Source organism: Cryptomeria japonica, chromosome 4 (genome assembly GCF_030272615.1).
Source record: "Cryptomeria japonica chromosome 4, Sugi_1.0, whole genome shotgun sequence".
NCBI lineage: Eukaryota > Viridiplantae > Streptophyta > Pinopsida > Cupressales > Cupressaceae > Cryptomeria > Cryptomeria japonica.
Genome location: NC_081408.1, coordinates 462,387,178 through 462,404,423, shown reverse-complemented (window position 1 = coordinate 462,404,423; position 17,246 = coordinate 462,387,178). Strand labels below are relative to the sequence as shown.

General features: G+C 35.9%; 1 protein-coding gene across 1 annotated transcript in view; it reads right to left on the bottom strand.

The window, feature by feature from the left end:
- The window catches only part of LOC131077355 (gamma-secretase subunit APH1-like), an 89,195-nt gene that overhangs the window by 33,319 nt on the left and 38,630 nt on the right, over positions 1-17,246 (bottom strand). The window contains exons 3-4 of the mRNA XM_058014836.2: positions 12,232-12,317; positions 6,602-6,727 (exon numbers count right to left, since the gene is read on the bottom strand). Of these exons, the coding sequence (XP_057870819.2) occupies positions 6,602-6,727; positions 12,232-12,317 (212 nt within the window). The remainder of the gene's footprint in view (positions 1-6,601; positions 6,728-12,231; positions 12,318-17,246) is intronic.

The window sequence follows — 17,246 nt, the reverse complement described above, 5'->3', positions numbered from 1 at the left end:
AAGGTAACTTTTTACATAACTTTCGTCTTGAAACAAAAAATAAGAAATAAATGAAATAAGACTGGCTCAAGCTACAAAATATTATAAACAAAAAATTTGTTGACCACAAACTACAATAGGAGAGTTCTAATGTTTTGGCTTGGCTTGGTCTGCCAGGATTTTGGTTTGGCTTGGTCTACAGGTCCCCACTAGTGTCACTCTCTTTTCCTTGTCACCCTTGTTTTGAACTCCATTTCAACGTAGGAGTCCTCCAAATTTATTGAGGATCCTTTTAAGTTTTTCATTGGATTCAAGAAGTTTTTTCTTTATTTTTATGGCTGCCAGCTTCATGACCCAACAGTGGTTGCTCAGGTCACTGACTTAGACATGCAAAACTCCCTTGCAAGTTTATACCAAAAGTAGTTCATAAGGTAAATCACCTGTCCCTGATGTTGTTTTGTCTTTACAAGATTTTGACAATACACGTGAAACTTGAAAGGATTGAAAACTGTACTCTTGTCATGTATTTTGGCAGTAGAATCCCCTTTATAAGCATGCTGAAGAGCTCGATCAATTCCACCTGGGTCACTCATTGATTCTGCATGCAAGCTGTCCAAAACTTTACAAACAGTTTATTCTTTTTCCATTTCTTGGCTGTTATGTTTGTTAAGGCTTTTTTTTAGCATGGCCCTGAGTATATTACCAACTCTTTGCTATTCTTTTCCCCTTGGACTTAAGACTTTGCTGTCTTAGAGGAGCATGCCCTCCAAGTTCCTAACTAGGTGGAGTTCCCTGGCCTTCCTTTGCCTCTATGGCCTTTTCTCAACTGCATTGCAGCCTCTCTAGGACATGTTGTTCATGTTGAACAGGAATGGTTATTTTTACCAGCCCAATGAAAAGGTTGTGTTGAGGATGATCCATCTAAGGATCTCAAGGACTCCATTGAAATCCAAATAGAAGACCAATGCCTCTCCTAGAGGATCTTGTGCCAATCCCTTAACCATAAAATTGAGAATTGCCTTCTAGTACCCAGCAACCCAAGCCAACTACAAAGCTTATTGGGGATTCTCCTCCTCTCAAAAAAGAGGACTTTCTATCAAAGCCAGTTGACATGCTTACAAGCCATTCAAATGACAAACAGAGGACTTCCTGAAGAACTACAAGGCTCTTTAGAAGCTTTGCCACTTCACTCCCACCTTGCGGTCTGTCAAACCTCAGAAGAAAATACATCATGTTGGACACTTCACAATGATTTCTTAACCTCAATATTCTCCACTTGCAAGAGCTAAAGAACTCCGTCTTTTTGTTTTTAGCAATTTGTCGTGTCATATGCCCAACATTTTACTTTTTTCATAGTGATCATAAACCAAGCTAAGGTGAAGTTGCACTTTCATTTCTCCTAGGTGGCAACAACATTTAGGTGATCAAGATTGTGACCCCATTTGTCATGTGTTATGGACCTTGTTTAATGTTATAATGACTCTCTAGAATTATCAACATTTATGCTTATAATAATGTCATTGAAGGATCTAATCTCTAGCACTGGACTGTTTTGGATTGTTGAGATTCTCCCCACTGATTCATGGGTTGTATTGATATGTTAATATGGTTACGCTAGCTTTTAATAAATGCAGAAAACTTCCTATGCGATAACAGCTAGCAAGGAAGGAATGATATTATATGTATAGTAAATTGAGGCTTTTTCATCCCAATGCTGGTCTTTATCATTCTAATTGTTCGTGGCATTAGTAGGACAAATCTGCTCTCTAGTGCTGAAAGGGTTCATAATCATATACAGATTGATGGGGCCATGTTAAGTGAACCCATCATTACCTTTGCCACTTATTTCCCATCACTAGATGAACCTTTATCAGATATTGTCCTTTTGAATAACTTTTTGATCTGTTTTTGTTTATCACATCCAAGGAGAAAATATGCATTTTTAACTAAACACATCACTACTACATAAGTCTACTAGAGCACATATCCAGCACATTTGGTACTTCAAGCCACATCCTCATAATAGGGTTGATTTGATTCAATGGTGAAATGATGCCATCAAGTGGATTTCTCACTTTTTGCACATTAATGGCCACCAACTAGCATTGCACATATGAGGCCTCCACCTTGCAGCTCTATCATGCAACCATTGAGTTGGAAACTTAGAAGTGCTTCTATTTTCACCTACTTTGCAGCTGTGAGTACCCAAGCTTCAACAGAAAAAGCGAGTTGTTGGTAATCATACAACCTAAGGAGCTCAAATAAAAGCCTATTCCATAATCCATTGGTTTAAAATTGGTGAAAAGGTTTCTAAGGAATCCTTTCGTGCCTACCAAGCTTCCCAAAAAAATCAAATACTCCAAAGAAGGCTAGTAGCTCCTAACGAAATTTAACAATCCAAACCATCTACCCAAATAATATCACTAACTTCTTTTTTTGTTACTTAGGTATTCATCTATACATCAAACGGGATAGGCATCCATCCATCAAACAGGTTGGGAAAAAATTGCTTTGGTCTCAAAGCCTTACTTTATCTCCCAAATTTGTGTGCTTGTCTAAGTTTGATATGCAGACCAAGTCTTACTACCTTATTACGATGGCAAACGACAAAGCTCTAAGATGTGATGCATCCCCTATTGACTTCTGCTCAGACTTGTGGGAAATTATTGGCCCTAACCTTCTTCAAGTCTATTTGGAGGCTTATAACTCAGGTTCTTTAGGCAATAAGTCAAGTGACTCTAATGACATTTGCAACTAGAGCCCAATCATTGCCAAAGCCTTTGCCTTGCATCATCTACCTTATGCAACTCAGTTTCATTAAGAGTAGGTATCACTTGGATGTCATTGTGGCCTAGGAAAGTATGGAATAGACCTATCACTTTTAGCAGCAAGCCCATTTCATTAAAATTGCCAAAGCCTATAATCACATCGAATGTCCTTTCATTCTTGTTATGCTTAAAGCTCTTGGGTTTGGCCCCAAGTTTCTCCACTCAATTCAAATGTTGTTTGCAAATGCCTATACTTGCCTTACCATCAATGGTAGGCAATCTTCTACATTTGGACTTTTCAAGTCTTCACCAAGGTTGTTCGCTTGCTCCTGCTCTTTATGAGTTGGCTGCAAAAGGCTTTGAATATTTGTTTGGTAATGCAGTTGCCCAAAAACAAGTTAAAGACATCTCCCTTCCCAATTCTAACAAGGAATTTGTCAAAATTTTGTTGATGACTCCAATTTTACTCTTTTGGAAGAGGAAGCTAACGTCACCCAAGTATTGCAGTGTCTTCACACTCTTTCTATTTTGCCTCCAGCTAACAGTGGCGAAAAAACCAGTGTTATTGCTAAAATCCTTCTTGTCCAAACCTACTCAACTTGAACCTTTCAGCTGGAAATGGATTCGCCATGGTGAGATGTTCAGATTCCTTGACATCCCTTTTGTTTTTCAGTCTTCCTCTCTTTTCTTTCACAGTCTATTCTTGCTCATATTGAGAAGAAGTTGCAGTATTGGGTGGCCAAGCCCGTCTTCCTTACTCAAAAAGTTCTACATTTGTTCTAAGGTGCTTGCTACCACCATGTTTATTTTTGTCCTAATGGGATCCTTCTAAAGCTTCTTAGCAAAAGCTCAAAAAGCTCTTAAGGGATTTTCTTTGAACTTCCTTTGAGAAAGGAATGGATTTTTGGTAGGTTGCTTGCAATTTCTGTTGCCTTCCTTGCAAGTCTAGGCAACTTGGTCTTATAGACACCCATCATCAAGGATTCCCTCTATGTGCCAAGTGGACAACCAAGGCCCTTGAAAGAATGCTGTCTAGAAATTTCTCCAGCATTGTATTGCCTCTAGAGTTCCTCAAGGCAAGCAAGCTTGCAAAGGGCTTGGAAAGAGCTTGCTTTCATACTATTCTTGTTATGAAGGAGATCGTTCAAATTCAAGGCACACTTTTGTCACCAAGAGTATCTAGAAAGCATGGGATTTGGAGTGGGAAAGACTTTAGAACTTTAATTTCCATCAACCAACCATCTTTTTGATGATCTCTTGTGACTACTTAATAGGACCAACCTTTAGCCAAAGTTCCCTCAATGAATGCCTTCAAATTTTTCATAAAGGGATTCATTTCATTTCAAACCTCTTCTCCAAAACTACCAAGAATTGGATCTCCTGGCCTAACTTCAAGGTCAAATTCAAGGAATCTAACCAAGATTATGGGTCTTTTTAGACTGTTGTGGAGGTTGTTCCTCTAAACATGGTTCACAAGATTGGGATTAGATGCACTAGACCCTAGTGGAAGGATTGGAAACAATATCCTAATATTACTTTCAAGAACTACAAACCTTGTAAAGCATAATCAAGCCTCTCTCCACATCTACCAATGATTCATAAGCTTGACAACAAATGGAATATTCAATCCACTGCCACCTGTTGGTGAAAAAAGGTCACAACACCACCCAATGGCAACGTAGGCTTCATACAATGCCAACCATTTTGGAACTCAAACTTGCTCATTTTGCTTGGTGCCTTTTGCACCAAGGTCTCCCATTGGAGCTCATTTGATCCATCGAGGTGTTCCTAATCCTATCATCCTTTGTGGACATCTAGAGACTCTCAAGCATCTCTTCTAGTTCTACCTATGGGCCAAAAACGCTCGGATTTGGTTTCATGATTTCTTCAATCCCTTTCGGTCTAAGCTTTTCTCCTAGCAAACAATTCTTCTTGGAGACTGGCCAAAAATGCCAGCGAAATTCACCCAAACTTGGCATGCCTTCAAAGTGGAATTCTATTCAACATTTGGAAAGATAAAAAAATATGGATTTATTTTCTAGAGCTTCTATGGATTCTCATTTTTCTTTATATTCTAAACACATGATGTGTCCTAATGTGCTCTTATAGATTCAAGTGCAAGCTAATAAAGTTGCACTCGAGATCACCCACTTGCACAGTTGTTCATGTGCCACCATCCCCCCTCCAGGAGAGTCCTTCCCCTCCATGGGGGCACAAACATGGCCGCAGCCACAGCTGCAATTGTCATTCCAAACACCTCTCTAATGACTCTATTCATGGCTCACAAGTCCAAGATGTAACTCCATGTCACATTACAGCATATATGTAACATTGAGAGAGAAATTATTAGCTCAGAAAAAATATTAAAAACTTGTAACATGAAATTCAAGGATGTAACTACCAGTGAATACTTAGTGCCCAACTTATGTAGTTTAGCTATTGTGATTGAAGTTTGAAGTAATCATGGGACTTAAGTACTCTATGAATATAGGTTGTAGACCCATCAAAGCATGAAAACCTAAGTCACAAGGTTCGAGTTTGAATTCGAATTTGGCAACAATAAAATTTGAATAAAATTCGACGAGGAAAAAAATTCGAAAAAAAATTCAGATTAAATTCGTCTTATATAAATTTAATTTTTTGAATACAAATAATAAATTAAAAAATAAAATTATATTATATTATATATTATAATAAATTTTAAAATATTATAATATAAATAAGTATAAAATTTTAATTTTAATATTATTACTATATAAATCATAAATATATCAAATATACAACTTTAATATAAATATTTGAATAACTATATTAGATGTGCGTAGTAGGCAGACATATCTTTACATATTTTTAACATGTATATTAATCTACATACGACTTTCTTAACATAGGAAAACTCTAATACGATTTTAATTTAAATCAGACATTTAAGAAATATTAAAAATGCCGAATCACTTCAACACACAAAACTTTCATTCGCTTATGTTCCGCGGCTCCACCTATGCGCAGGTTTCGCAATAATTTGTTAATCTTAACCTCCCCCCAATCCCTGCCAGAGGGATTTCTATGTCCATGCCTGGAACTGCCCAAACGGGGAAAACACTGAATAAAAGTGGTAAAAAAATGTTTTTTGAATACAGTTTATTGAAAAAAAAATTATGCCCTATACCTGTTCGAATATGAGAAGAATTTTAACGAATTTTAAGTCATGTTTTGAAGTTCGCCGAATTTCAAACTTCATGGTTGAAATTCGGCGAACTCTGTGACTTAGATGAAAACAATGACGAAAATGTGGATCAGGCTACCCACAGGAATTCAAAGTTGCAAGCCAATTCTGTAAGGTGATTTGACTCCCAGTGGTGATAATTTAGTGTAAAGCCTAGGGAGATTATTGTGCTTTAATATTTGAAAAATAGTGGAATTACAAAATTTGGTTTGCTCTCAAATGTAATTTGTTGCATAGTAATAATATTTGTTTCAGAGTTCTCAAACATGTTATACTTAATATCCTTTGTTTTTCAGTCAGCCAATTACTTAGCAGAACATATCCCAAAATGATAAAGCAGCAGAACTTTGGATAAGATACTATATGAAACGACATATTTCATGGCTTACTGTTTGCGAGAAAAACCAATGCTAATTCTACAAATAATACCAATCTCATTATGGAGCAAACAACAGAACTGATAAAGCAAGCAGAACTTCAGATTGCATTACCATATAGTAAAAGGACAGATTTCATGGCTTGGTGTTTGCAAAAAATATTGATGATAATTCTAGACAGTACACCAATTTTATTAAGAAGCACACAACAGAATTAAAGTGAAATAGACACTACTAAAGACGAAGCATACCAGCAACAAGGAAAAAAGGCATCTTATTACAACTGTCGACATAAAATGTAGCTGGGCCAAACGCAGGAGTAAGAAGGCTAAGACAGAAAAATACAGCATGAGCCACACCATGGCCTAAACCTCCAGCTGCATGGAAAATATTTAAGAAAATTAGTCACACAGAAATTTGGCAAATGCAAGAATCAAAGGACATACTTTATGGCACACCTTTACCTAACAATATCCTAGTTTTGTAATTTAACATGCAATAGGTAAATCACTTCTTTAATTATCTACCCATATTTTCAGACCTCATTTTGTAGCAATTTAAAGAGAATCAAATGCAGTTATAAGCCACTTTCTTGAAATTGAGAACCAAAAGAAGACAGAATAAATGCACTAGTAAAAATCTTCATCCTTCACTGAGTGTTAGAACACAGGTATGTGATTATAAAAAATAATAATAAATGATGATGGAATCCTTCCAGTGCCCAAACTTATAACAATGGTTTTAATATTTATCAAACTAAACAAATTAGGATGATGAATTAGAACAAAAATTAAACAATCACCAGGCTCCTTCAATATGGCTTAAGCTATGATGAGGTTCATTTGCAATGAAATTAACTGCAAAAACTAACATTCAGAATGCCCTGAAGTGCCCACATAAAATCATTCCCTCTTACTTTCTATTTGAAATCAAGTTTTTGACTAATCATCATATAGGATTTACAACAAATTTTTACTTGGAAGTTCAGAAATGCCAATACCGACAGACTACTGGACATTTTTCAATGCATTGCCTTAAATTATGTTTCAACATTTAAATTATCTTTTAACATGATATTTCTTTTTAAATCTATATTAACCATTAGTTTGATTGCTTGAGAAGCTCCTTTCCAATTTTTTTGTTTCATGAATGTTCAAATAGTGCTTCATTCCATTCTATTCAAGGGAATATAGAAAAAGCCAAGTGTAGAAAGGAAGAGAAATGGCAGGGTCCTAATGGAAAGCTGATGTTGAATTTTGATGGGGCTTCCAAAAAGAATCCAAGCAGAGCTGGGGTGGGGTAATCTGCTGTGAGATAGAAAAGGTGGCTTTGAGTTAGTGGCTCCATTTATTTAGGGATGCAAACAAATAACTATGTGGAATGGAAAACTTTTCTTACTGGCGTTAAGGATACTTATGTGGCTGGCCACAATAGCATGGAAGTTGAAGGGGACTCACATATGGTGGTCAATGCAGTGTTAAAAAGGCATTGGCTGAATTGAAACTTAAAGGCAATTTTAAAAATCAAATCACGATGCTTGAAGTTTCCCTCTTTCAAGATCTCTCATTGTTATAGAAATCAAAAGCTGTTGGCAGACTTTTTAGCTAATCAAGGGGCAATGCTACAAAGACTATTCCTCAATAGAAAGTAAAGTAGGCATGTTAATGATTGGGTTTATTTAGCTTCCTTAATAGAAAAGGATCGGTTGCCTTGGGATTATATAATGACTGACAGTCAATATGACTAGTTAAAAGTTGCAAGTCTTGAGGTGGTATAATAATGAAGATAAGCACCTTGGTACAGTGGGGAGGTCATGTAAAGTGCATGTTATTGACGATGGGAGATTTCGTAATTGCTTGTGGCATTTTTTGTGGCTTGTCTTTGATTTGTGTAGTTGGTCCTTCTTGTGCGGTTTCAGTGACAGTTGTTGACACGTTTACAAGGAATCTTGGTTTATTTCTATTTTACGGCAAAAAGGGAGCAATCAAAGGACCCACTCAGGCAGAGCCCAATTTCAGATCTTCACTTCAAGAGGATTTTTATTTGTGATGATAAGGCCAATAGGCACCTCGTAAACGCTATCTTAGACAGGGAGGGATTAGTGGATACATGGTGTTTTCAGTCTCATGCAATCATTTTGGAAGAGTTTAAGGGAAGGTTAGCAAAAGCAATAGCGGATGCAAATATAAGAACTTCTATCATGGCTCTACTGCTTAGGGTTGAGAAGGAAGGAGCAATATAAGGTGACCTATTCTCTAATGAGCTGAGGTATAGGTATGTGGCAAGCAAAGAGCTGCATCAATTCTTGGACATAGAGCTTAAAGCGTTTAGTTGAAGGAAGAAATGTATGAATTAAAAGGTAGATAATAAATATTGGGAAAAATTTGTCCAGACCTTCTATGGCAATGCAACGTATACTTATCTCATTTCATAATAAACATTGGAATTGACAATCGGCTTTACTATGCCCCTGTTGGAAAATGGTTTGTTGACAAGGGAGGTGCACAAGATGTTAGTGATCAATGGTATCAAGATGCATGGTGCAGTTCCAGCAACAGGAGTTTTTGCACCTCTCCAAATAGAACCGGTGGTTAGGTTCTCTTTACTTTGTTGTAGGTAGGATGTTCCCTAATATTATTGTTTGTATAGGCCCTAGTATATGGAAGTTTTTGTGTTTAATGGCAATATTATGTTCTACACTATTTTGGATGTTTATGTTTTGGTTTCAATATAAGGTATATTGTAGGTGTAAGGTAGTGTATAGTGTATACTGAGTTACTAGGATGATAGTTTGATGGTGTTAGTTCTGTAATGCTATTTTAAGGTGGTAATATTGTTACCCTGTATGTATGGTTATATTTGTAGTTAGGTTGGGGACCCTTAATAGATCCCCAATACTATTATTAAAAAAGTGTACTTCCTAACTTTCCATGTACAACTCCTTTCTTGCTATTCCACCATCAAATTTGGCATTGTGTTAGGGAACAAGCTCTCCCATCTGTGAACTTGTTATAGATGACTATCAAAGAAGAAAGAGAAAAACAATCTAAATAAAATATGAACTCCCAAAACCCACTAATCCCTTGTAGGCTAGCCATACCATCCTGTATGAGACCTTGGGATTAAGGCATCACTCTTGGCAAAGCCTCGATGACATTTGATGGCATATTTATCATTTAGTTCCAATTTGCCAAGGCAGCTTGCTAGGTGAGCCTTGGAGTTCAAAAATATGGTCTCCCTTCCCAACAATATTTATTTGGATGACCATCTCGTGCAACTCCAAATGGATGAGCTCCAAAGAACTCATGCTCAAAATTTTGCTGCAACAAAAGATTAAAAGCAGAGTTGCAGGATACACCACCCCCTCCCTGGTACACGTACCACCATACTTGGTACACGTACAAACGCAGTGCAAAATAGATAGGGCATGGATACCATGTTAAGGATATAGCTTCATTCGGATTGAAGCAAGTAATATATAACATTGAATGAAGGGTCATGTCCCCATAGGATCATGACTACACGTGGCATAAGCCACGTCGAAGTCATGCCCCTATGTGGACATGACTCTTCATCCTTTTATTTATAGGCATCGACACTTGCTCTGAACGGAAACCAATAACTGTGGCAGTTTCACGAACCAGCAAGCTGTCGATATTATCATAGAAGATTAATAGTTAGAGTTATATATATATATATACACATCGGAGGTAAAACATATTCATTGCAGTGAACTTATTAAAGTCTATCCTCACTACATATTACCAGACTATTGTATTCTCTCTCTGATCTACTTTCCTTAACATAACATACCTGCACCTTCGATAAATCGTATTTTTTTAGCTGCACCAGATTCGTACAGAATTGATCTGTAAAAAAATTGCACTGAATCTCCATAAATTTGTTATTTGCATCAAAATTCTGTGCCAAAAAACTAGAGGTTTTGGTTATAGATAAATCTTTCATGGACATTTTTTCTTAACTTCCTTTCTACGACATTTTTTTTTGTTTATTTTTAGGCATGATTTTCCTTTTTCTTGCACAATTTGTTTAGGTGGTTCTCTTGCACGTGGTACAATTCTAATATCTATGGATGTATTAATACTTTTAAAACTAAATCCAATATCATCAGGAGTGTGGTACAATTCCTCTCATCATTCTATGTTTACCGTTGAATTATACATTCACCGGATAAAACTAAATCAGCCAAAGTACCTAGAAATCTAATGGCCAACATGTCATTATTTAGTTTTTCTATCATCATGGCTATATTGAGTTCAAAATTGGAGATTTTCTTAGATTCACTTATAGAATCAAAATTATTAGTTTCTTGTTTTTCTTCAATGTGGTTATCTATATCTTCTAATTTTTCATGGGTTCACCACACTTTGAATTAATTTTGTTTTCATTTTTAAGTGATAATATGGATCTCCCATACAATCATATTCATTTTTAAATTTTTGCTTCGCTTTCTTATGCTCAACCTTATCTAGTTTTAATTCACTCATTTCAACTAGATGTAATGGATTTATTACCTCATCATCATCATTAGAGAAATAAATGCATGCGTGCTAGAAAATGTATTCTAATAAATGTCATATCTTGCCGTATTCATGTTAGGGGCCTTGAAAAATGGTTGTATCCATATCCATGTCCATGCAACTTTGATTAAAAGTAGGCTGTAATCCACAACCACAGTAATTCTCTTTATGACATCCCTAATGAGTATCACAATCAGATCCCCTTCAATCTTCCATCTTGGATACATAACGATGACTATTGGTTGGAAAATTTCCAATAGAAATGAAACAAGTTGTGAGGGACATCGGCTAAATTTCTCAAATACAGAGAAAGCTGGCTTGTTCTTTGCATTGCAGACTTATTTTTGTCATCCTTTGATTGGGCGTTCCCCCTCTTTGCTGCAACACATTATTCGAGCCATTTATAAATCAAGCAAAAACTCTTGCCCAAATAACTACAAGACTCATAATACGGAACATATTCATAAAATATTATGCCACAATTAGTGCCACTTTCCAAACAGCTTGAGCATGGTAGCTTCATACTAAGGAATTGAAACTTGCTATGGGATTGAAACTTGGGGAGACATTGTAAAACTATCACATTTTTATTCTGAAAAACCATATAAAGGCTTCTCATCAGTCTCCTCAAATTGTTTGTTCATTCTATACCCAAGAGCTAGTTACTTCAGAAGGTATCACTAGTAGCATCCTAGAGCTAGCTCTTCTTGCTATCACGAAACTGTAAGATAGTACTGGGCCAGTTGTAAACTACTGACAATCTCTATTTAATTTTGTTGGAAACATTTAGAGTCAATTAGTGGTCCCTCCCTTGCCAGCTCTATTTGAGTTCTATGTAGAATGTTGCATGCTTTCTTGGAGACAGGACTCATAATGAGGATGGTCATACCTTACATGATCTCTAGATTGTTGTTTTGCAACTTTTCCATTAATGATCCTTCTAGATCATTCTCTCGAGAGACTGTAGAGACTAAGTAGACATTCCTGCTGATTTTTGCAGCCTCTGCTAACTAATGGTTAAATGAAGTAAATTCAAGTTTATTGTCCTAATTCTTCAAGAAGCATTCTCTCCAAGCTTAAATATTTAATGCAGTTCAGATAATAGCGATCACAACTTCCCCAAATTTCGAAATTCAAATTACAAGCCCAACTCTCAACTTGAAGCTTGCTTAGTCATAAACTTGTGAGTAATCTAAAGGAACATCAAAATATGATAGGAGTTGAAAAAAAAAATTCTTGCTTTTCACTTTTCAGTTTCCATTTCCTGCCTGTTTTAGTGATATCATAAAGATGGTAAAACAGTGGCTAGAAACTACAAATCAAGGAACATAAGAATTTACCAAGCGCAATCTGCATTTTATCTGTTAGAGAAAGACGAGGCTTTGATACCTTCTGCGCTAGAGCATCCAGCATTGTTTCCACCTTCCTGTTGACATCAAACAACAGATTTTCCCATTTTTCAGTAAAACAGACAAATTAATAGAATTTCATTAACTGTAAATTTCCTTTCTAGTGTAGCCTTTTCATAACTACTACCTGCAGTGGAAAATATTAGAATATTTAATTATATTTTAGTCACCTATATTTAGTTCCTTGTTTAATGGTCATTTAGCTTTTTAGTTAATTAGCTTTTAAGCTTTATTTAGCATTTAGCTTTTTCTTTTTCATTAATTAGCTTTTAAGCTTTATTTAGCGTTTAGCTTTTTGGTAGTTCACTTTAAACGACTTGTTCTTAATTTAGAACGTCGTCTTGTAATCTCTATATATACGCTTGTATATTGTTGAATACATTATCCGATTATTGAATCATTCATTCAATTTATTTTTCATGGTATCAAAGCGGGTCAATGGGATTCTTTAAAGTTTGGCGAATTTTTTAATAAAAATTCATGCCCTTCTTTCTAGAATATTTTTCAGATTTTTTTTTATTGTTTTTTTATTAAAAAAACGATTTTGCTTTTTAGAAGGTTTTTTGAGGGTTTCTAGTTTGTGGGCGAATTTCTGTGTTGGGCAGCAGTTCATGTTTTTTTTTTTGGAGTTCTGGAGATTTTTGGGCCGGCAACCTAGAGTTTTTTTTTTTTGCAGATTGAAAATTTTCCTAGAGTTTCTGCAATTTTCGACTAGGGTTTTGACCCTTCAGTTCAAGTCGAAATTTTATTTTGCTTGCAAATTCTAAGTGGGTTTTTCGAGACCTCAACTGGGTCGTCATCATATTTTTTGGGTGCATCATTTTCCGTGCCTCGATTTTTGAGCCATCAGAGCTACATTCTGTTTTCAAATTCTTGGTGGGTTTTTCGAGAGTTTTTCTGGGTTGGTCTCAGATTTTTCTGGGTGCCTCGTTTTCCGTACCTCGAATTTTGTGCCAGCAAATTTGCCTTGGAATTTATAAACAATTCACAATTTCTATGAACGTTGGGATTTTCGCTGTTTTTTTTGGGCACCATTTATGCTGTTTTAAGTTTGCAGAAAATTTTAATTTCTAGGTTTCTTCCAAACCTCGAAATTCGCGCCTTGGAATTCGTGTCAAAATTCTCCTCCAGGGTTTCAGATTTTTTGTGCAGCTGCTTCTATTCTGATTTTTTAATCAGATTCTTCTGTCTCATGCTTTCACTAGGTTGACCTCATTCAACTTCTATTTTCGTGATGGTATCTTTGACCAACATCATGTTGCAACACAGTCCAACAACTGCCACAACACCTGGAAACAGTGCATGTTGACGATATCTAAATATCGTTGCCTTGATCAGATTGATTTAGGCCAGGCCTCGTCCTACAGGTCCCACGGTTTTCACATTTTTTTTCCTCAAAAATTGTTCGCAGGGTTTAGAATGTTTTCCTTAAAAATTATTATCTGTCATTTGCAAAGCTTGCGTGGGTTTTCTGATTTTTCACCATAAAAAATCATGGGAGGGTTTTGCTTGATTTTTTCCTCAAAAATAAGGGTTTTACCATGTGATGTCTGGTATTTTACCACGTGATGTTGTTTGGTGTTTTCCCGCGTGATGTCTGATGTTTTACCGCGTGATGTTTGGTGTCTTATCACGTGATGTTTTGGGTCTTGCCATGCGAAGTTTCAGGGTTTTGTTCGATTTTTTCCTCAAAAATCGATTTAGGGTATTTTACCATTTTTTCCACAAAAATGATGATTTGTATCTTCAGTTTTGGAGGGTTCGCCGATTTTTCCTCAAAATCATGGTTTCAGGTTTTAGTTTGGTTACCCAACATCAAGTTGGATGGATTTTGGTATTCTTGGTCATTAACACTTTTCAGATCTAGGGAGGGGTCTCCACCACAACAGAGTGTTCTTTTCATTTGTGATCAAAAGACCTGCAGTGTCTTCTATAGGGTAGTTAGTAGATAGAATGACCGTTAAGGGAGGGTATTAGAATATTTAATTATATTTCAGTCACCTATATTTAGTTCCTTGTTTAATGGTCATTTAGTTTTTTAGTTAATTTGCTTTTAAGCTTTATTTAGCATTTAGCTTTTTCTTTTTAGTTAATTAGCTTTTAAGCTTTATTTAGCGTTTAGCTTTTTGGTAGTTCACTTTAAACGACTTGTTCTTAATTTAGAACGTCGTCTTGTAATCTCTATATATATGCTTGTATATTGTTGAATACATTATCTGATTATTGAATCATTCATTCAATTTATTTTTCAAAAAAGAGCATACGTTATGAACATAAAATTCATGATGTGCGTATAGCAGCACAGACCTAAATTTCAGTGTGCTACAATACAAGTGAATGAACAAAACAGGTAAAAAACTATAATCATGCTTGATGGGGGAATCTATTTATGTGCTTGGCTGACTTGACATCTGTTGATGAATTCCAACAAGCAAAATTGAGGAGCTCAACCAATAGAGAGAGAGGTAAGCTGTATAAAACCATTTGCTTGATTTTGCTTTTATGACCCATTGATCAGAAAAGGGAGAGCACTCAACCAACTACAGGTATTTGAGCAACCATTGTTTCTGAACTTGCATCTACAATTTTCATGTGGTGAATACACCTAGGAAGTTAAAAGATCACCAACTGGGCCCAAAATTGTAAGGTCTATATCTCGACCTCCTAAATAATGACTAATTTTCATTATCAACTATGGATGTATCAAAATTCTCTATATAAACAATGCTTACAAAAATTGAACAAGAGAAGCCTCGATATAATTTGGGCCAGTCAATGTGTTTCCCTCCTGGTCATGGTTCCTTGGGAGTGATATTCTCCAACACCTTACAATGACTCTATTTAAGGATGTAAACAGTTGTAATCACAATTCCTTGCCATTATCAATATGGTACATTCCGGCTGTGCGGCATTTACCTTGCCATCCCCATAACCATCCTATTCATTCCTTCCACAACTCCATTCTGCTATGGAATGTTTGGAGTACTATACTAATATCTATACTCCTAAAATTGAACCACAACTATATCACAAAATAGAAAACATACATTTAGACTTAACTATTAGCTATACCTATTTGTTGTTGACATTAGCTTAATAATAGGCAACTTGAAATGCCCAAATGCATGGAAAGTCTGTCACAATTGAGAAAACAACTTGTCCGCAGTGGTGAGCAAGTAAAATTTGCTCTTATGTTTCCCCCTCCCAGGCCCAAGTCCCCCCGTCCCCGAAACCCGTCCCCGAAACTTTTTTCCTTTGTCCCCCTGTCCCCGAAGCCTGTCCCCGCGTCCCCCCGTCTCCCCGTCCCCAACATCCGTGGAACACTGGTTTTACTGTTTTTCCCTGGTTGAAGGCCAATTGTATTTTGTTGTTCAAGTGTCCTGCTTGGAATAAAATGTTTGCTGTCAAAGGCCAACTGTAGAAAAAAGAGACTGCTATCAAGGAGTGATTTTCACAAGTGTGTGCATGGGTACTGAGTTTTTTTTAAATCCACCGCAACTGTCTTCTGTGACCATACAAGTTTTGTACTTTTATGTGATATATATTGCAATAGTCAGCAACTTGTTGATCTAGAAAAATTCCTGTAAACCCTAGGTTGCAGAGTCATGGCCAATGTTCAAAATCATGTTTTGTCTAAAGCCCAAATATTGACAAGCCAAACTTTAATGTTTGGAGTCACATAATACTCACCATTGGTGAGTATAGTAATCGTGATCAAATAATTCTAAAAAACAGAAAACTGGATGGCTTCAAATCTTGCAAACTTTGATAATTGTAATAAAGAAACCTTGTTGCTGTTAAAATTGTCCATTTCTGATGACTTGATCCCAAAAGTCCAGAATACTACTGTAGCTGGTGATCTTTGGGAGAGTTTGCTAAACAAATATCAAACTTCTAAAAAGGACAATTGTACATTTGACATATAGCCTTACTCGAAAAAACCCCACAGTTATCCATAGCCTGAGACTAAGTTGTGCCAATTTGAAATAGAAAGCTGGAATATTCACAAATCCCAGGTATTTTGAGAAAACCTGGGAAAAAACCCGTTAAGTAAACCAGGGAAAGCCACAATTTTTTGAAAAATGGATTTTCCTGCATTTTTTAAAACCTGCCCCCATCACCTTTAAACTTTTTTAATTTACACTTAATTTTTTCATTTAAAGCCTCGGTTTTCAAACTTGATTGAGAATTTGAAAATAATTGGCAACATTGAACAAATTCTTTATTTATTTCTTATGTGTGTTTCTCATTTTACACACTATATTTAGCATGACATAACAATAACACTTTTTTTTTTCCATATTTTCATGAATAATCTAACACCTTTTAATTTGTTAGTTTTTTTTCAATTTAATTTGTTAAATATTTTTCTGTATTAAAACAGATTAGTTGAGTTCCATTTACACCTTTAGTTAGTTGTGTCAATGCTGTGTAAATGGAATGTTACCATGGTATTTTAAAAATCTATAGTTGAGTCAATGCTGTGTAAATGGAATGCTACCATGGTATTTAAAAATCAAACATTTTCTACAAAGTGAGGTTAAGATACGTCACTATTTACTATTGTTAAAGAGTAAAATTCATTTTTGTTGCGAAAAAAATAAAGAGACATGCAAAAGGCCAAGTCCAATTCTAGAAAGAAAAATTGAAAATGCACATGCCACATTGTATAAAGGCAATGCTAAGAAATTTCAACTTTCAATTCACAATCCAAACACAAAGTAAAGTGTTCTTATTGTCATAAGTTTAGGCATAGCAAAAAAGAATGTCGGAAACAGTCTATCCCATAAAAAGTCACAACCTTAGGCTAATGTGGCAGTTCAAGTGAAGCAAGACTCAAAGAAGAAAGAATGTGCTTTTATGGCATCTTCATGAGATAATAGCGATGCAACTAGTCATTGGAATTTTGTTCTAGTGCAACTTGACATTGCACCTTCTACAGAGAC